We start from the raw sequence: 21,189 nt of genomic DNA on the forward strand, positions 1-21,189 counted from the left end.
GGCGGACACAATTCCTTTTGAATTACTGACTGAAGAGGGCACAAGGCTCTAGAAGTCCTACAATTCCTACAATATGGTTAACCATATCTTCTATCGTTTACCTGTGTGAATTAATAACCTGTCCTTTCTCTTCCTTCTCAGCCAAGTTCTTATCACCCTGTTATATGTAACTGCCTTTTCAGCACCATTTGTTATAGTTATGTTTACTATGCACCCCTGTTTTATGTGAACCAGCATGATGTGACTGCTGTCTCGAATGCCGGTATATAAAAAAAAAAAAATCTGAAATAAAATTCGTTGACGCACCAAAGGAGGTAATGGCAATACCTATTCACGAAGTCCTGCTGGAACTTCTGCATAGGTTATGGAAGCATCCTTGCTCTGTACAAGCTGTAAATAGAAGAACAGATGCCACATACCTGGTGTAACATACCCCAGGTTTCCAAAATTCTCAATTGCCTCATTACTCTGTGGTCATCGAATCGGCTCAGAAAAAAGCCAGGAAACAAAAACCACACTCTTCTACCCCACCAGGAAAAGAACAGAAGTTCTTAGATATCTTAGGAAGAAAGGTTTTTCAGGGGTCCATGCTGGTATCTCGCATTACGGCATACCAGCTTTATATGACACAGTACCAAAGAAACTTGTGGAAGCAAGTTCAAGGTATTGCCGATGATCTCCCTCAGCAACAACAACTGGCTTTGAACACACTAATTGCAAAAGGGCTTGAGTCTGGCAAACAAGAGGTACGGGCAGCTTACGACTCATTTGAGACATCTGCCTGCCTTTCAGCATTGGGAATTAATGCAAGGTGGTGGGCTTGGCTCAAGGCCTCGGACCTCAGACAAGAAGTTCAAGAGAGACTGGCAGATATTCCTTGTACTGGAGAGAATCTGTTCGGAGAAAAAATTCAGGCTACTGTCTCCCAGTTGAAAGATCACCACGAGACACTACGTCAACTCTCTAGACTACCATCGGATCAGCCATCCTCAATAAGAAAATCGACCAGAAGGGAAACCAGAAGACCCTTCTATACGCCTAGAAGATATTACCCACCTGCTTCTTCAGCGTGTTCCTACCGTCCACCACAAAGGGGATGTGCACGCCAACCAAAACAGACAAAAACCCAGCCACCACCACAAACTGGACCAGCAGCTGGTTTTTGAAATGAATCAAGAGAACAGAAGCCTCTCCATCAACCCTATGCCCCTCTTACCAGTAGGAGATCAACTCCATCATTTCAAGCACCAATGGAGTTTCATCACAAAAGACCAATGGGTGTTAGCTATACTAAATCGGGGAAACCGTCTAAAATTCAAAACAATACCCCCGCATTCGCCACCCATTCCACTTTGGACAAGCATGGTCATCACACCTCAACTTCAAGTAGAACTCTCTACTTTGTTGACTGCCAGGGCTATCGAACCAGTTCCCCGGTCTCAACAAGGGAAGGAGTTCTATTCCCGCTATTTCCTAATTCCAAAGAAAACAGGTGTCCTTTGCCCTATCTTAGACCTCCGCAATCTCAACAAATTTCTTCAAAAAGAAAAATTTTGAACGGTATCTCTGGGAACCATCCTTCCATTGCTTCAGCGGGGAGATTGGCTCTGTTCTCTAGATCTTCAAGACGCTTATGCACACATACCCATTTCCACACAACATTGCAAGTATCTACGATTCGTCATGGGAAGAAATCATTACCAGTATCGAGTCCTACTATTCGGACTAGCCTCTGCTCCTCAAGTGTTCACAAAATGTCTAGCAGTGGCTGCTGCTAATCAGAAGCCCATCCAGACAGCGAGCTCTGTCTGTCTTGAAGAGCACAATAATACTATTACACTCCCTGGGATTTCTACTCAACTATCAGAAATCCCACATAGACGTCTCAACTCCTCATGTTCATCGGAGCAGACCTCGACACCACAGTGGCGAAAGCTTTTCTTCCAAACTACCGTGCCAACAATCTAGCACATTTGGCGAACTCTATAACCCAATACCAGTTCGCATCTGCCCATCAACTTCCAGTGCTCCTAGGACACATGGCCTCGACAGTACATGTTACCCCTATGGCAAAGTTAGCCATGAGAAGAACTCAATGGACTTTGAAATCTCAATGGCTACAAGCTTTATAACCACTGTCGTACACAGTTCAAATCACCCACCAATTATGCCTATCGCTCCACTGGTGGACAAATCAAACAGCCTTGAAAGCTGGTCTCCCATTCCAACAGTCAATTCCGCAAGTCATCTTGACCACAGATGCCTCAAACTTGGGATGGGGAGCTCACGTTAACAACCTTCAAACAAGGGACGTGGACTACGCTTGAAATGAAGTGTCAAATAAACTTCTTAGAACTTCGAGCGATGCGATATGCCCTTTATGCCTTCAAAGACTGCCTCTCAAACAAGCCTGTGCTGATACAGAACGACAACACAGTAGCAATGTGGTACATAAACAGGGAGGCACAGGCTCTTATTTGCTCTGCCAGGAAGCGGTGCAGATTTGGGCTTGGGCTCTAGAGCACTCCATGCATCTCTGAGCAACTTATCTGGCAGGCATACAAAACATCCTAGCGGATGATCTCAGTCGACATTTCCATCCCCACGAGTGGTCTCTGGAGCCACTTGTAGTGAGCAAAATCTTTCATTACTGGGGTCGCCCAGCGATAGACCTCTATGCGTCCAAACTGAATCACAAAGTGGAAAGGTTCTGCTCCCTCCACGGCCATCGACAAACGTTCCCCAGGGACACCTTTGTTCACCCCTGGAACCCAGGACTTCTATATGCGTATCCTCCGATTCTGCTCATATCCAAAACTCTCGTGAAGCTACAACAGGAAAAGGAGCAATGATCCTCATAGCCCCGTACTGACCTCGACAAGTATGGTTTCCCATACTCCTCGACCTCTCGATCAGAGAACCAATTCGCCTGGGCACAGCATCCACTCTCATAACTCAGAATCAGGGCAAGTTGTGTCATCCCAATGTGACAACTCTTGCCCTGACAGCTTGGATGTTGAAAGCTTAATTCTGCAACCATGTAAACTTTCAACTCAAGTCTAAAGTTCTCGTAGCTTCACGAAAGCCTTCCACACGTAAATTTTAAGTGGACTAGATTTACCAAGTGGTGCACACAAAAAGGTTGTGACCCTTTCTCTAGCCCCACTCCTTCTTTATTGGATTACCTGTGTCACCTTTTGGATTCTGGTCTCCAGACATCCTCTGTAAGGGTACACCTAAGTGCCATAGCGGCATACCACAAGGGAATAGGGGATGCGCCAATAACAGCGCGACCCCTAGTGAGTCGGTTTATGAGAGGTGTACTCCACCTTAAGCCTCCCATTCGACCACTGGTCACTGAATGGGACCTTAATTTAGTACTAACGAGATTCACGGGGTCACCGTTTGAGCCTCTACACTCCTGCAATGAAAAATTTCTTACATGGAAAGTATTTTTCCTAGTAGCCATTACATCTGCTAGGAGGGTCAGTGAGTTACAAGCTGTCGTCACATACTCACACTCTACACAAGGTTCCTGCATTACCGAGTAGTCCACACTCACCCCAAAATCATACCAAAAGTAGTAACGGATTTTCACCTCAATCAATCCATAGTCTTGCCTACTTTATTTCCAAGACCACACTCTCACCAGGGCGAGAGAGTTTTACACACCTTAGATTGCAAACGTGCACTAGCTTTTTACCTGAACTGCATGGCAGTCCATAGGAAATCCACCCAACTCTTTGTTTCTTTTGACAAAAATAAACCAGGAGTTGCGGTAGGGAAACAAACTCTCTCCAACTAGCTAGCAGACTGTATACAATACTGTTATGAAAAGCAAAGATTTTTCTCCAGGGGCAAGTAAAAGCACACTCAGTAAGGGCTATGTCTACATCAGTAGCACACTATCGTTCAGTGCCTATTGCTGATATCTGTAAAGCTGCAACTTGGAGTTCACGTCACACTTTTGCAGCACATTACTGTTTGGACAAGGAAGGACGACAAGATTCAGCCTTTGGACAATCTGTCTTAAAGAACTTATTTCCAGTATAGTACCAACTCCTTCTACATCCATCCTACTGTGATTTCAGGCTGCCTCATTCTTTCCAGCAGTACACCAGTGTTGTGCTTGTTGCACAAGTTGTATGCTGTTGGTCTAATGCAAGAATGACTCAGCCTTTAGCTTGCTAACCGCCCATATGTGAGGACTATCATCCTGCTTGTCCTGGGATAAAGCAAAATTGCTTACCTTGTAATAGGTGTTATCCCAGGACAGCAGGATGTAGTCCTCATAGAACCCACCTGCCACCCCGCAGAGTTGGGTCCGATATGTTTTATTTTATTTTTTTAGCTCACGCTTACTGCTACAAATGAGGCTGAAGGGAGACCCCTGTGGCTGAGAATATCATGGCATTCTGGGCATGCTCAGTGTGGCAGCCAAAAGTTTCTAGAAACTTTTGACAGAAGTTTTCTGTGTCAGGGCTCCATCTGATGATGTCACCCATATGTGAGGACTACATCCTGCTGTCCTGGGATAACACCTATTACAAGGTAAGCAATTTTGCTTTCTGTAGATAGCAGATGATTTAGCCATGCGTCCCCGCCCTCCTCTCTAGACAGTTCAAAAAAAAAAAAGAGAGAGAGGACTTAATGACTACGTTCTATCTTGGCTACAAAGAAACTGAGGGAGAGATGGCTGATTCGTGCGGGAACACACCGCGCAGATGCACAGAGTTCAAGCCCTGTGACTCACTGAGGGAAGCTCCACCTACGAAGGTTGCGACGCTCTTCCATACAGCATGGCTAAATCATCTGCTATCTACGGAAACACTGTTTACGGTAAGCAAACTTGCTTTTCAGGACCATGGGTTCGTGCAAGTGCTGTGCATCCATATTGTGCACCCAATTTTTGGACACTTAGTTGGATGGTTGCTTGGGCATCTAATTGGTAGTGGCTTTAGCATGATGTTTGCTTTTTGTTGGAGCCCATGGTCTCAGGACTATTTGATTTGCCTCCACCTGCCGATGGAGGTCTATAGTGGTGGTTACAAGCAGATCTAAGAAAGTGGGTTTCCCTAAAATCACCAGACTGGCTAGTACTCACAGCAGATGCGAGCCTCCAGCATTGGGGAGGTCACTGTCAGGAACTGACTGCTTAAGGGCGCTGGAGTGCAGAAGAGTTTCTTAGAACATCAATTGGCTGGAAGCCTAGGTGGTCCCATTGGCATGCTTACAGTACAGCAACAGGTTGCGGGGTTAAGCGGTCTGGATAATTTTGGATAATACAATGACAGTGGCTTAGATCAGTTGGCAGGGAGGAACCAAGAGCCAACAAATCTTGCAGGAAATAAACCAACTTATGGAGTGGGCGGAAGTGCATTTTCAGGAGATCTCTGCCTCACATGTTGCAGGAAAAGGCAATGTAGGAGCAGACTTTCTCAGCATTGTCTGCACCCAGGAGAATGGATAATGTCAGATGAGGCATTTCAGCTAATAGTGGATCACTGGAGCCTTCTGTTTCTAGACCTGATGGTGACCTCTTGCAATGCAAAGGTTCCTCGTTTTCAGTCACAGGAGAGATCCAAAGTTATTGGGCATCAATGCTCTCGTGCAGGACTAGCTTGAGGACAAGCTGCTGTATACCATTCCCCCATGGCCCATGTTGGGGAGAATGGTTTGAAGGGTCGAGAGTCACACAGGGATGGTGCTTTTGGTGGCACCAGAATGACCCAGGAGAACATGGTTTATGGATTTTCTGAGTCTCCTGGTAGTTTCCCACCTCCGGTTTCTAGCACACAGGGATCTGTTGCAGCAGGGGCTCTTGAGAGGGCCCCTGCTGCAACAGAGAGGGCTTGCTTGCTGAAGCATGGATATTTTGCTACTATGATGATTAAGAACATGCCATACTGGGTCAGACCAAGGGTCCATCAAGTCCAGCATCCTGTTTCCAACAGTGGCCAATCCAGGCCATAAGAACCTGGCAAGTACCCAAAACTGTCTATTCCATGTTACCGTTGCTAGTAATAGCGGTGGTTATTATCTAAGTCAACTTAATTAATAGCAGGTAATGGACTTCTCCTCCAAGAACTTATCCAATCCTTTTTTAAACACAGCTATACTAACTGCACTAACCACATCTTCTGGCAACAAATTCTAGAGTTTAATTGTGCGTTGAGTGAAAAAGAACGTTCTCCGATTAGTTTTAAATGTGCCACATGCTAACTTCATGGAGTGCCCCCTAGTCTTTCTATTATCCGAAAGAGTAAAAAACCGATTCACATCTACCCGTTCTAGACCTCTCATGATTTTAAACACCTCTACGAGCAAGAACGTTCTCCATTTCCTTAGCCTACATACGGGTTTGGTGAGTGTTTGAGGCTTGGTGTGGAGATCAAGGGGGTGCTTCCTCGTTCAGTTAAAATCCCGCTCATTTTGGAATTTTTGCAGGGTAGATTGAATAAGAGTCATCCCTTAATGCCTGCCTTAATGCCTTGAAGGGTACAGGTAGTGGTTCTTGCTTGTTTCTGGTGTCAGGTGAATGGTGGTCCCTTGTCGGCTCATCCAGATGTGGCCCATTTCTTGAAAGAAGTGAAATATCTATGTCCACCCTTGTAATTACATGTGCCCTTGTATAGTCTTAATCGGGTTTTGGATTTCTTAGTGGGACCTACATTTCGACCAATACATAACCATTCCTTGCAGTTGCTGACATTGAAAACTGTTTCTTGTGGCGATTTGTTCTGTGTGTAGAGTATCCAAGCTGCAGGTCTTGTCTTGCCGGGAGCCGTTCCTTTGAGTGACTCCAGGGGCGATACAGCTGCATACTGTTGGTTCCTTTTTGCCAAAAGTGGTATCGGATTTTCACAGTCCATTTCCCTGCCATATATGGATAGGGAGAGGGATGCAGAAGAATATCGCCTGTTGTGACTTTTGGATGTCAAGAGGTATATTGTGAAGTATTTGGAGGTTTCTAAACCTCTCTGGAAAATGGATCACCTGTTTGTCCTCCACTGTGGAAGTAAACAGGGCGAACCAGCATCACAAGCTACAATAGCTTGCTGAATTAAGGAGGTAGTCATGGCCGCGTACATAGATGCTAAACAGCCGTTGCCTAATCATGTTAGGGCTCATTCCATTAGGGCTCAGGCAATGACATGGGCAGAAGTTAGTGTTGTCTCCCAATAACATTTGCCAAGCTGCGACGTGGTCCTCCTTACACACCTTTTCCAGGTATTATCGTCTGGATGTGCAAGCCTAGGAATATGCAGCCTTTGCAAGTGTATTTTTTATTTGGACTGCGGGCAGCTTCCCGCCCTATTCAGGAGTAGCCTAGGTACATCCCACTAGTTCTGAATTCATCTGTCCGGATGCTAAGAAATGAGAAATTAATTACCTGATAATTTCCTTTCGACCAGACAGATTAATTCAGCTTTCTGCCCTTGGCTGCCGAATTATTGTGCTATGGTCCTCCTGCATGGCTACATGTTTCATGGGTTACTGGTAAGTGTTAGTCCAGTCCTTAGACTAGTGTTGATATATTCTTTCTCACAGGACAAGCAGGATAGTAGACCTCACCATATGGGTGACATCATCAGGATGGAGCCAATCACGGAATACTTTTTGTCAAAGTTTCTAGAACTTTGACTGACACCTACTGGGCATGCCCTGCATGGCACTAACCCTGCATCCAGCAGGGGTCTCCCTTCAGTCTCTTTTTTTCCATGCAGCTATAGCCACTCGGATTTTTGGAGCTCTTCACAGTTCCTGACAGGAATATTTCCTCAGGAAATTTCTTTTCAAAACTTGCAAAAGTTTATACCCCCTAGGGGTCTCCCTTCTCCGCCGTCGATTGCCACGTCCATATGGTACGCTTGCCCCGTTTTTCGGTCGGTTCTCGGTGGGGACCGCTCTGGGCCTTGTCGGCACCATCCGCAACCAGCCTAAATTTTTCGACAGCCACGATGGCAACGGGTTTTCATCGGTACCCTGACTGTCCGAGGACTATGTCAATCACTGACCCCCATTTGGTCTGTGTATTATGTCTCTGACAGTCGCACAACATGGAGACATGTACCAAATGTGCCCAAATGACCCCAAAAGGCCGTCGGGCACGTTTGGAGAAGATGGCGCTGTTATTTCAGCGTCCGTCTCCACAGACACCATCGACTCCATTGCCAGTGAAGCATCGTCCTTGCTCCGATGCCGGTGAAGCTCAATCAGTGTCTTGATCTTCGACGTCCCCGTCATAGATACCAGAGTCAGGGAAAGCTGATCACCGGGAGAAGCACCGGCACAAACATCGGAGACCAGTGCCTTCGACTTCCGGAGCACCGGTGGCACCCTCATCGAGCGAGCCACCTAAGAAAACCCGAGCTGAGGAGCATGAGTTGCCCTCGAAGCTGGATGCACAGAGGCATCTCTCGCCTTCGGTGGGCGTGGCCGCCGAGAATCCATCGGGACCGGTGGGCCCTCCGGCGTTGCCCGCCATGCCTCCCACTCTGGACCTGGGGCTCACCACCCCAGCACTCTGAGAGGAATTGCACCAGATGGTGCAAGAGGCAGTGGTCCAGGCTGTCCAAAGCCTCCCAAGACCACAGACACCAGCGCCGGTGCCGTGCCAGAACCGGCACAGATGCCACTGATGCTACTTCCTCTTCTGGATAAGCTTGACTTGCTTATCTGTGCCCTGCCGGGGGCACAGAGGAAATCACCAATCCCCAAGGCTCCATTGACGCCCATTCCGCTGTTATCAGAGGAAGAGGACGCGTTGAGGACGGAGCCCATTCCAGGGCCTTCGGGAGTGCTCGCACCGAGGCCACCAGCGAAGTCCCCGATGCCATCGATGCCACTTCGCCCGGCACAGATACCGGATCTCGATTTATCGATGCCAAGGCCAAGACCATCATTGCCAGCACCGATGCCAAGGCCTCCTTCGGCTGGAGGGATCCCATCTCTTCCATCAAGACCGCCAATGGATGCAGGGGATAAATCATATGATCCGTGGACAGACGATACATCTGATTCCCAGGATTCCACCGAAGTTCCGTCAGAGCCGTGATCTCCAGAGGAGAGGCGCAAATCTCCGCCGGAAGACCTCTCCTTTATAAGCTTCATCAAGGAGATGGTGGAGTCTATTCCCTTCACACTGCAGACGGAGGAGGACTCAGGCATAAAATGCTGGAGGTACTTCAGTTCCTGGATCCTCCCAAAGAAATCATGTCCGTCCCCGTCCATGACATTCTACAGGATTTGATGCAGAGGAACTGGGAAGATCCTGGGTTGGTTTCTCCCGTGAACCGCAAGACGGATGCAGTCTATCTTGTGCAGCCATCTCCAGGCTTCCAGAAGATTCAATTGGCGCATCAGTCGGTGTTGGTGGAGTCCGCCCAGAAGAGGGCCAAGCGTTAAAAGCCTCATTCCTCAGCACCACCTGGGAAGGAGCAGAAGTTTCTTGACACTTTTGGCCGCAGAGTGTTTCACAGAGCAGTGCTCATTTCACGTATTGCGCCGTATCAATTATATATGACGCAGTACAATCGGAACCTGTTTAAATAACTGCAGGAATTTGGAGAGTCTCTCCCAGAGTAGTTTCAAGACCAGCTGAACTCTATCATCAAAAAAGGCTTCGCTGGTAAACACGAGGTCAGATCGGCGTATGATGTCTTCGATACTGCCTCCCAGATGTCACGGCCGGCATCAGCACTCACCGTTGGGCATGGCTAAAGTCCTCTGATCTCCGTCCGGAAGTGCAAGATCGTCTGGCTGACCTCCCCTGCACAGGGGATAACCTCTTTGGTGAAAAAATCCAGGAGATGGTAGCCCAGCTGAAGGACCACAACGAAACACTCTGTCAGCTTTCGGCCGCTCAAGCGCACATTTAGACTGGAAGCTAAACGAACAGCATACAAAGCCCGGAGATATTATCCACCATCGGCACGGGCTCGTCCATCCCGCCCATTCCAAATGTCTGCACTACGCCAGCCAAGGACTCAGAAACCTCACCCTCTCACCCAGCCTAGTCCTGCTGTGGGATTTTGACTTCCAACTCTGGAGCGAAGATCATCCCCCTCTGCCATTTCTGCCCGTCGGCGGCCGACTATGCCACTTCACCAGGTGGCTAAACATCGCCATAGACCGGTGGGTACAGTCGGTCGTAGCTCAAGGCTACCATCTAAACTTCCTCTCCGTCCCGTCAGACAATCCACCTCTGCAGGGGTGGACCTCCTCCGACCACTATCTTCATCTGCAGAAGGAAGTAACTTCCCTTCTTCAAGCGAATGCCATAGAACCGGTTCCTCTTTCCCAGAAGGGGCTCGGATTCTACTCCAGAACCTCACATAATCTTAATGACCGCTTCCACTCTAGTTTGGGGAGCACATGTCAACCACCTACAGACTTCAGGGTACCTGGTCTGCAGAGGAGTTGCAACATCAAATAAATTTTCTGGAGCTCCGAGCAATCAGATATGCTCTCTCTGCGTTTCAGGATTGTTTTTCCAACAAGACAATCCTGATCCAAACGGACAACCAGGTAGCGATGTGGTACATCAGCAAGTAGGGTAGCACCGGGTCCTACCTTCTGTGTCAAGAGGTGGCACAAATTTGGGCTTTTGCTCTATCTCAAGCCATGCTTCTGAGAGCGACTTATCTGGCAGGTGTGGACAATGTTCTAGCAGACAATCTGTCAAGAGTTTCAGCCCCGTGAGTGGTCTCTCAATCTTGTAGTGGCAGACTGGATATTTCAGAAGTGGGGATATCCGAGCATCAACCTCTTTGTGTCGTCTCACAATCACAAGGTGGACAACTTCTGCTCCATACATCGCAGTCGCCAAGTTCAACCTCGGAATGCGTTCGCCCTCTCATGGCAGACGGGCCTCCTCTATGCCTACCCACCCACTTCCTCCCATCAGCAAGACTCTCGTGACAGTATGCACAGACAAAGGTTTGTGATTTTCATTGCCCCATATTGGCTGCGACAGGCATGGTTTCCCATCCTTTGGGATCTCTGTGTGTCTGCAAATTCCTCTGGGTATGGATCTGTCCCTGATCTCTCAGAGGAACGGTCAGTTGCACCATCCCAACCTTCAGGCCTTGTCACTGACAGCTTAGATGTTGAAACCGCTCAATCTGTCGGACTCTGTATCCCAGGTTCTAGTAGCTACACGAAAGCCTTTTACTAGAAAATCTTATTCTAAATGGAAAAGATTTTCGTTGTGGTGCACTTCAAAGGAGTTAAATCCTTTTACCTACCCCACAAATCAGTTTTTAGACTACCTCTGGCATCTCTCGGAGTTGGGTTTACAAAGCTCCTCCATCAGAGTGCATGTCAGTGCAGTGGCCGCCTTCCATAGGGGTACAGGGGATGTCTCTATCTCGACACAGCCCCTAATGGTGCGCTTTATGAAGGCCTTGCTTCATCTGAAGCCTCCTCTCCGTCCACCGGCCCCATCTTGGGACCTTAATGTGGTTTTAGTGCAGCTCATGAAACCTCCGTTTGAGCCTCTGCATTCCTGTGAGTTGCGGCATATCACTTGGAAGATCTTTTTCCTTCTGGCGTTGCCGTCTGCTCGCCAGGATCAGTGAGCTACAGGCGCTGGTTACATGCCCCCCTTACACGAAATTTCTTCATGATCGGGTGGTCCTTCGCACTCATCCTAAATTTCTACTGAAAGTGGTATCTGAGTTTCATTTAAATCAGTCCATAATGCTGCCTACTTTCTTTCCAAAGCCCCACTCACTTCCTGCTGAGTGGGCTGTCCATTCCTTGGACTGCAAACGTGCGCTTGCCTTTTATTTGTAACGCACTGCAGGCCATAGGAAATCCACCCAGCTCTTTGTTTCCTTTGATAAGCTTAAGTTGGGAATCCTGGTCGGAAAGCAGACCCTGTTGTCCTGGTTAGCGGACTATTTCCTTCTGCTATCAACGAGCAGGCCTTCCGCTCCAGGGACACGTTAAGGCGCATTCCATTAGAGCAGTGGCAATGTCGGTTGCACACCTTCGCTCTGTACCTCTTATTGATATCTGCAAAGTCGCAACCTGGAGCTCTCTCCATACTTTTGCAGCCCACTACTGCAGAGACAAAGCTGGTACACAAGATTCTATCTTTGGCCAGTCTGTTCTACGCAAATCTATTCTCAGCGTAATATCCAACTTCCTTCTACACTCACTAGGATATTCAGGCTGCCCATTATCCAAAGAATCACCCCTGTTGTTGTGCCTGTTGCACGTCTTTGGGTGTTTTTGGTACATGCGCGGGAATCCTCAGCTTGTTATTCACCCATATGTGAGGACTACCATCCTGCTTGTCCTGTGAGAAAGCAGTGTTGCTTACCTGTAACAGGTGTTCTCACGGGAAAGCAGGATGTTAGTCCTCACGAAACCCACCCGGCACCCCGCGGAGTTGGGTACGCTTGTGATTTATTATTTTATTTTTCGCACGCTCTTTTCGCTATACATAAGACTGAAGGGAGACCCCTGCTGGATGCAGGGTTAGTGCCATGCTGGGCATGCCCAGTAGGTGCCAGTCAAAGTTCTAGAAACTTTGACAAAAAGTATTCCGTGATTGGCTCCATCCTGATGATGATACCCATACGTGAGGACTAACCTCTTGCTGTCCTGTGAGAATACCTGTTACAGGTAAGCAACTCTGCTTTGTCTGAGCTCAGTGTTTCCTGTTGGCTGAGTTTTGAAATGGTTAGCTGTTAATCAACTTTTTGCTAGTTTGTCCACAGTTGGCTTTTGAAGAGAATACTGGCAGGCTGTCACTACAGGAGTATATATACTGTGATGTCAGTTTTGCTTCGTCTCAGTCTCCATCTGCTGGTAGAGGTAACTAACCCACTAGTTCTGAACTCATCTATCTGGTCTAAAGAAAAGGAAAATATTAGGTAAGTAGTAATTTCTCATTTTTTTTCTGAAAGCATGCTCTTGAAAACATTTCTCCTTAAATTAGAGAAATGGACTCCCCCCCCCCCCCCACCCCCCAAACTAGCAGTAATAACTAGCATAAATGGCTAACAGAGACTGGAAGGACATAATCCTATTATTTTGGGATTGTATTATTTTCAGGTTTCTTCATTTTACTTCAGTTGCCATGTTATACATTGTGAAAAAGTTGTATTGACAATATTATTGAAATTATTTTACAATGGAGAAAATAAATCTTAATGGCATCTCTTCTTGTCTAGGTTCCCAGGACTCAGACGAAGCTGGCAATCATGCTTGAGAATCTGGGAATGGACTACAATGGAAGGCCTCACAGTGGTCTGGATGACTCCTGCAATATTGCACGGATAGCTATTCGCATGCTGCAGGATGGTTGCAAGTTGCGTGTGAATGAAAGGATGCATGCAGGACAGCTGATGACTGTGGCCAGCACTGTACCCATAGAAGGAGCCCCTGTGCCACAGAATCCAACTGTAAAAAACTAGCTATCGGCAAGCAATGTTATGGACTGATTTGGAAACTTCTGTCGCCTTAAGATAAAGAAATACAGAAATGCAGTACAATGTAAATTTTGTTCAGTACGCACCTTAATGTATTTTAACATATTACCGGACAGATATCTTTATTATATGTTTAAACAGCAAAATAAATGTCAGTTCTTCTGCCTATTTTTAAGATAGTCTTGCAGGACGTTTAGTTTTTTTTCTCAACTTTCACATTATTTTGTTTAAACTATTTTTAATTTTCTTTTATCAGTAACTTAATTGAAAATGTGAAGATTAGTTGGTAAACTTTCAATCCTCTCTTTATATGTTTTATTGTTCCTTCTTCCAAAGTTCTCAGAACAGAACATGGTCTCTTCTTTCCTTTTTGATTGAGGATGCAATACTCAACATCCTTACATTGGGAAAACAGTCATGTGATAAATTCCAAAGGTGGCTGCATACTAGCACCATAACATCTGGGTTGTATTTTAGATAAATTTGATTGTTTTTTCCGAATAAAGAAAAATGTTTGTGTAATTTTAAAATCTCTTGTTTGAACATGTCTCTGCTCTACCATGTGAAAGGGTAACTTACTTTTATCAGGCTAGACCAAGCCTGATTCCATCTGCCCTACCAGCAGAGGGAGACAGAACTAGAAGCTTTTTAGTGACATCAACAGTACATAGATTGGAAGTGGCTTGTAACCAAGAGAATTCTGTTCAGTTGGTTAGCGGACTATGTTAAACACTGTTATGTGCTGTCAGTAATAGAGATTAGACTCTGTCAAAGCTCATGGAGTGAGAGCCATGATAGCTTCAAAGGCTCACCTCAGAGCAACTTCAATTAAGGATATTTGCATTGCTACAGTTTGGTGATCTGAACACAGCTTCATGTCCACTACTGTCTGGACATGTAACAAAGTGTCCATAGGTTTGGTAAGTAGTTTTGTACAGTGTGTTATCCCAGGACAAGCAGGATGCTAGTCCTCACGTGGGTGACGTCACTGACGGAGCCCTATTGCGGGAAAACTTTCTGTCAAAGTTTCTAGAAACTTTTGACTGGCACTGTGAGGCCACTGAACATGCCCAGCATGCCATGATATTCTCTGCCACAGGGGTCTCACTCTAGTCTTTGTTTTTCCGCGCTGCTGTAAGCATCGCGGAGATAGGAGCCCGTGAGTTTACTCACAATTTTTGACTGAAAAAGTCATTCTTTTCAAGAAATTGGGATCTCACTCTCACTTCATTCACCGGCCGGTGACACTTCCATTGTTTTTACAGTAAGTAAAAACAATTTTTTTTTTCTTCTCAGAGAAATTTCCCCACTTTCATCGACGGCCATCGATAGTAATATGGCTTCGGGGTTTAAAAAATGTTCGATTTGCAATCGGACCATGTCTATCACAGACCCGCACCTTGAATGTGTGGTCTGTTTAGGAGACAAACATGACATTTCCACCTGCCCAAAGTATGCAGAAATGACTCCTAAAGGAAGGAAGCTTCAACAAGAAAAAATGGAGCACCTTTTTCACCTCCAACTTCTTCCTTCCCCTTCGTCGACGAAATCATCCCCAGCAGGAGTAACTAAATAGTCCTTCTGAAGAAACGTCGCCCAGTCGGATCAGGAGATAGGACATCACCAACACCGTCGATGGCATCGATACGGTCGGTAACCGAATCACGGCCTAAACATAAGCATTAACACCGCCATGCCCCGACATCACCGTTAGCTCCCTCCCAGGGAGAACCGATCGCAAAGCGGCAAAAATATAAGGAAACACCGCCACCGACAGGGCTTGCATCGACTGAACCCGACAGCCTTCGCAAGAGGTATCGGCTACTTCTCCATCGGCGCCAACCATTCCACCGTGCCACAGGACTTGACACTGCTAATCAAACAAGCAGTAATACAAGCCTTAAAAGAACAAATTCCGGCGACCGTGCCAGCGCTGATGCCGGTGACGTCATCGATATCTGTGACGTCACCGATGATGCCATTATCGATTCCGGTGACATCACCGATGCCGGGACTTGTCTCGATGCCGGGGACAATCCTGATGCCAGTGCCACCGTTGATTCCACTGATGACCTCAATGCCAATACCGATACAAACATCGGTGCCTTCAGTCTTACCAGACGTCACGCCGATGACTCCATCGGTTCCGGCACCGATGACAATCTTCACGACTGCACCGATACACGGAAAACACAAAACAAAGACTGTAACTTCGAAGACTTCATCGAAGGCATTATTTACTACTTCGATGCCGAAGCCTTCACCAACAGTGCCACTCCCTCCTGGGGATCCAGGACACCCAGAGTCAGCACTCCACCAGATAATCATGAAAAGGTATCAGGATCTGCTGGACTCCCTTCCCTCTAATCCAAGGGAGGAGAACCCTGAGGATTCACTTCCAGGACCTTCTGATATCCCTCCTCTACATGAGACGTCTGCACCTCCATGACACTCCCAAGCATATGACACTTGGAGTGACACTAACTCAGAAACCTCATCTGAGGATTTTATGTCTGAGCCATCACCACCAGATCCCCGAAAGAAATCACCACCAGAAGATTTTACTTTCACTACTTTTGTCCAGGAGATGGCGGATTCCATTCCTTTCAACCTGGTAACAGAACAGGACACCAGACACCAAACTTTGGAGGTACTTCAGTTTGTAGACCCTCCAAAACAGGTTGTAGCCATACCAGTGCACGATGTTCTCTTAGAATTACAACATCGCCTCTGGGAACATCCCTGCTCCGTTCCAGCAGTCAACAAGAGAATGGATAGTACATACCTAGTACAATCTACTCCTGGATATCAGAAGTCACAGCTTCCCCACCACTCAGTAGTGGTGGAATCAGCTCAAAAACGATCAAAAAGAATAAGAACCCATTCATCAAATCCCCCAGGCAAAGAACACCGTTTTTTGGATTCCCTGGGTCATAAAGTATATCAAGGGGCCATGTTGAACTCTAGTATTTCTTCCTATCAGCTCTACATGACCCAATACCAGAGAAATTTATGGAAACAAATTCAGAAATTTGTCCCATCTCTCCCAACTCAGTATCAGGAAGCAGCCCAGGCCATCATCCACAAGGGCCTGGAGGCCGGTAAACATGAAGTCCGTGCGGCCTGTGATGGATTCGAAACAGCTTCAAGGGTAGCTGCATCAGGTATCAGCGCCAGGAGATGGGCATGGCTTAAGGCCTCAGACCTTAGGCCTGAAGTTCAGGAAAAACTAGTGGATCTCCCCTGTCTGGGAGACAACCTTTTCAGAGCCAAGGTCCAAGATGCTGTGTCTCAGCTAAAAGAACACACGGAAACACTGAGACAGCTTTCTTCCCTTCCACAGGATCCCCCTACTCACACGGGACGTAGGCCTCAACGGAAGGACACCAGAAGACCTTTTTACCGGCACTGGAGATATTACCCTTCTGCATCTTGACCCCAGCCTTCTAGAACACAACAAAGGCCGCAATCAAGACAACAGAGAGCATCTAGGCCCCAACCTGCTTCACAGACAGGACCTGCTGCTGGTTTTTGAAACCACTTCCAGAGAACTCAGCTTTTTCTCAAATCCTCAGCCAGAACTTCCAGTGGGAGACTGGATATCCAAATTTTACAACAATTGGATACCAATAACATCAGACCAATGGGTCCTATCAATAATATCTCGATGTTACCAACTCAATTTCCTCTCAATTCCCATAGATTTTCCACCAAGTCAACTTCATCTCAGCGAAAATCACATGCTTCAACTGCAAGTAGAATTATCCACCCTTCTGAAAGCCAGGGCGGTAGATCCGGTACCCCGGCCTCAGAGGCAGAGGATTCTTTTCCCGTTATTTCCTCATTCCAAAGAAAACCGGAGGCCTTCGTCCCATCCTAGACCTCAGAAATCTCAACAAATTTCTAAAGAGAGAAAAGTTCAGGATGGTTTCTTTAGGCACCATGCTTCCACTTCTTCAAACAGGAGATTGGCTTTGTTCTCTGGATCTACAAGACGCTTACGCCTACATTCCAATATTTCCCCCTCATCGCAAGTATCTGCGCTTCATGGTGGTTCAACAGCATTTCCAATACAGAGTACTGCCATTCGGACTTGCCTCTGCTCCCAGAGTGTTCACCAAGCATCTGGCAGTAATAGCAGCAAGCAAGGTGTCCATGTGTTTCCATATCTAGACGACTGGCTCATCAGAAGTCAATCTCAACAAGGAGCTCTGGCTTCTCTCAGTCGCACAATTACTGTACTTCACTCCATGGGTTTTCTCATCAATTATCAAAAGTCCCATCTTACTCCCATCTTGCCTGCTTCACTTCACAGCAGAATTGGACACCATCCTTGCAAAGGCCTTTCTACCTGAGGATCGAGCAGAAACACTGTCCCTGTTGGCAAACTCGATTCACTCAAGGAAACAAGCAGTTTCTAACCTTATTAGGCCACTTGGCCTCCACAGTTCATGTCACTCCTATGGCAAGGCTAGCCATGAGGGTAATTCAATGGACTTTAAGCTCTCAATGGATTCAATCCATTCAACCGCTGCATTCTCCAATTCGAGTAACCCACCAGTTACATTCCTCTCTAATTTGGTGGATGAACAAGGGCAATTTGCGCAAGGGCCTATCCTTCCAGCAACCAGTCCCACAGATAATGTTAACTACAGATACTTCCACCTTGGGTTGGGGAGCTCACATAAACAAACTCCAAACCCAAGGTACTTGGACAAAGCTCGAAGCAACATTTCAAATCAATTTCCTAGAGCTACGAGCTATACGTTATGTACTCTATGCGTTCAAGGACTGCCTTTCAAACAAGACTGCTCTGATCCAAACGGACAACATAGTTGCCATGTGGTACATCAACAAACAGGGAGGTAAGGGCTCGTTTCTCCTTTATCAAGAAGCTGCACAGATTTGGGGCTGGGCCCTGAACCACTCAATGTTTCAGCGGGCCACTTATCTGGCAGGCATTCACCAGATCGACTCAGTCGTCAGTTCCAACCACTTGAATAGTCCCTGGATCCCTCAGTAGCGACCAGGATATTTCAACATTGGGGACAACCAACAGTAGACCTCTTTGCGTCACATCTGAATCACAAAGTGGACAAATTCTGTTCTCTACACAAACAGAAAAACCAGCCAGCCAACGCCGCCTTTGCTCACCCTTGGAACTCAGGCCTTCTATATGCATATCCTCCAATACCGCTCATAACCAAAACTCTAGTGAAACTACAACAGGACAAGGGGTCCATGCTCCTCATAGCCCCATATTGGCCTCGACAAGTATGGTTTCCCACACTTCTCGACCTCGCAGGCAGGGATCCCATTCGCCTGGGTGTAGCTCCCCCTCTCATAACTCAGGATCAAGGTCGGTTGCGCTATCCCAACCTTCAATCCCTATCCCTCACAGCATGGATGTTGAAAGCTTGATTTTACAACCATTCAATCTTTCAACCCATGTCTATCAAGTGCTTATAGCTTCATGTAAACCTTCCATCCGTAAAAACTATTCTTCCAAATGGAAAAGGTTTACTTTGGGGTGCAGGCAAAACAATATTTATCCTTTCACTTGCCCCACTACTTCTCTTTTAAACTACTTATACCATCTTTCAGAATTTGGCCTCCAGACTTCATCTGTAAGAGATGCATCAATATCCACACAACCTCTTGTCAGCAGGTTTATGAGAGGTTTAACTCAGCTTAAACCACCAGTTCGACCTCCAGTCACAGAGTGGGACCTGAATCTGGTATTAACAAGACTCATGCGTTCTCCTTTTGAATCCATAGATTCCTGTGATCTTAAATTTCTCACATGGAAGACAATCTTCCTCATAGCTATTACATTAGCTAGAAGGGTTAGTGAGTTACAAGCACTTGTCACGTACTCACCCTATACACAGTTCCTACATGACAAAGTGGTTCTCCGTCCACATCCAAAATTCCTCTCCAAGGTAGTTACGGAATTCCACTTGAATCAATCCATAGTCTTATCCCAAGACAAGCAGGATGCTAGTCCTCACATATGGGTAATGTCATTAATGGAGCCCTAGGCGGGAAAACTTCTGTCAAAGTTTCTGTAAAGCTTTGACTGGCACCCGGAGTGCCTACTCAGCATGCTATGATATTCTCTGCCACAGGTGGCTCTCTTCAGTCTTCGTTTTTCTGCGCTGCTGTAGGCATCACGGGATAGGAGCCGTTGAGATTTCTCTCAACACATTTCTGACTGAAAAGTCAAACTATTTTGATATTCTCTCTCGCAAGTCTCTCGAAGTACCTTTTTCCACCGGCTGGTGAGTACCTCTGTCTCAATTTTCCTTTTTTGTGGAAATATTTTTCTCACATATTTCCAATTCCTTTTCGGCGGATGTCGACGGGAAGCATGGTTAATAAATGCCCGGTTTGCGGCCGCAAAATGTCTATCACCGATCCGCACGTCGAATGTGTGCTGTGCCTCGGAGAAAAACATGAGGTAAATTCTTGTCTGTAATGCGCCGAGATGGCGCCGAAAAGTCGCAAGACTCAACTGGAGAAAATGGAACATCTGTTCCAATTACAACTTTATACCGGATCCTATGCCTCAGCCTCCGCCACCGCTTACAACTGTTCTACCACAGACAGTTGTAACGCCAGAATTGTCTGAAGTTATCAGACAAGCAGTATTACAGGCTTTCAAAGAGCAGTGTGTACCGACGGGCTCGTCGATGCCGATGCTTCCAGCATCGATGCCGGCAACTCTGCCGGTGGGCTCACCGATGCAGGTGTCCATAATGACACCGACAAGAGAAGCATCGATGTCGACACCTACTGTAACAGCTACGTCGACATCAATACATGTGCACCCGCCATCGACTTCCTCGATGCCGACTGCCGGAGTACCATCGACAGTGATTCCATCTTCGAGGCTCCCACTTTCGGCGTCTGCCTATCGATATTCCATCGAGGCAAACATCAAGGGAAGAGCCAGAAATACAAGATCTGGCTTTCTACCAAGGTCTCATCCAAAATTATCAAAATGTCATTGACACTTTGCCAAGAAAAACAGCAGATCAAATACCTACCTCACGGCCTATCGATGACCCTTTACCAGGCCCATCAGGACTCCATTTACAATCAAGAACCACCACAAAATCCCCTTATAGGGATGATGAAGATTCTTGGGATGACCATGATACAGACATGTCTTCTGAGGACTTCACGTCGGACCCCTCTCCACCAGAACCGAGGAAAAAGCCCCCCCCCCCCCCCAGAGGACCTATCATTTTTTAACTTTCTTCAGGATATGGCAGACACCATTCCTTTTAAGTTAACAGCTGAACAAGACACTAGGCAACATACCCTAGAAGTTCTGCAATTTGTGGATCCCCCCAAGCAAGTTTTAGCCATCCCAATTCATGAGGTACTTTTAGACCTCCAGCATAGGATATGGGTGCATCCATCTACAGTGGCAGCAGTAAACAGATGGGTGGATTCCACCTATCTAGTGCAACCAGCACCTGGTTTTCAAAAGGCACAACTACCACACCACTCAGTGGTAGTTGAATCTGCCCAGAAGAAATCAAAGTGTTCACGCCCTCACTCCTCTACTCCACCTGGTAAGGACCACCGCTTCCTTAGGAAGGAAAGTCTATCAGGCTGCAATTTTAAACTCCAGAATCTCTGCATACCAACTGTACATGACACGGTATCAGAGAGATTAATGGAAGCAGATGGAAGAACTTACAAATTCTTTACCTGCACAGCTTCAAGAACAGGC

At 46.7% G+C, this 21,189-nt stretch overlaps 1 protein-coding gene across 5 annotated transcripts in view; it reads left to right on the forward strand.

Annotated features, from left to right (window-relative positions):
- Positions 1–13,975, forward strand: part of ERI1 (exoribonuclease 1) — a 308,911-nt gene extending 294,936 nt beyond the window's left edge. For 4 of the 5 annotated variants that reach the window (XM_029602203.1, XM_029602176.1, XM_029602167.1 and 1 more), the window contains one exon: positions 13,188–13,975. In XM_029602203.1, coding sequence (XP_029458063.1) covers positions 13,188–13,430 — 243 coding nt within the window. In that variant the 3' untranslated portion in view covers positions 13,431–13,975. The remainder of the gene's footprint in view (positions 1–13,187) is intronic. The other variant, XM_029602185.1, reaches the window with a different exon arrangement.
- The last annotated feature ends 7,214 nt before the right edge of the window (positions 13,976–21,189 follow it).

The sequence above is a fragment of the Rhinatrema bivittatum genome, chromosome 1 (genome assembly GCF_901001135.1).
Source record: "Rhinatrema bivittatum chromosome 1, aRhiBiv1.1, whole genome shotgun sequence".
Lineage (NCBI taxonomy): Eukaryota > Metazoa > Chordata > Amphibia > Gymnophiona > Rhinatrematidae > Rhinatrema > Rhinatrema bivittatum.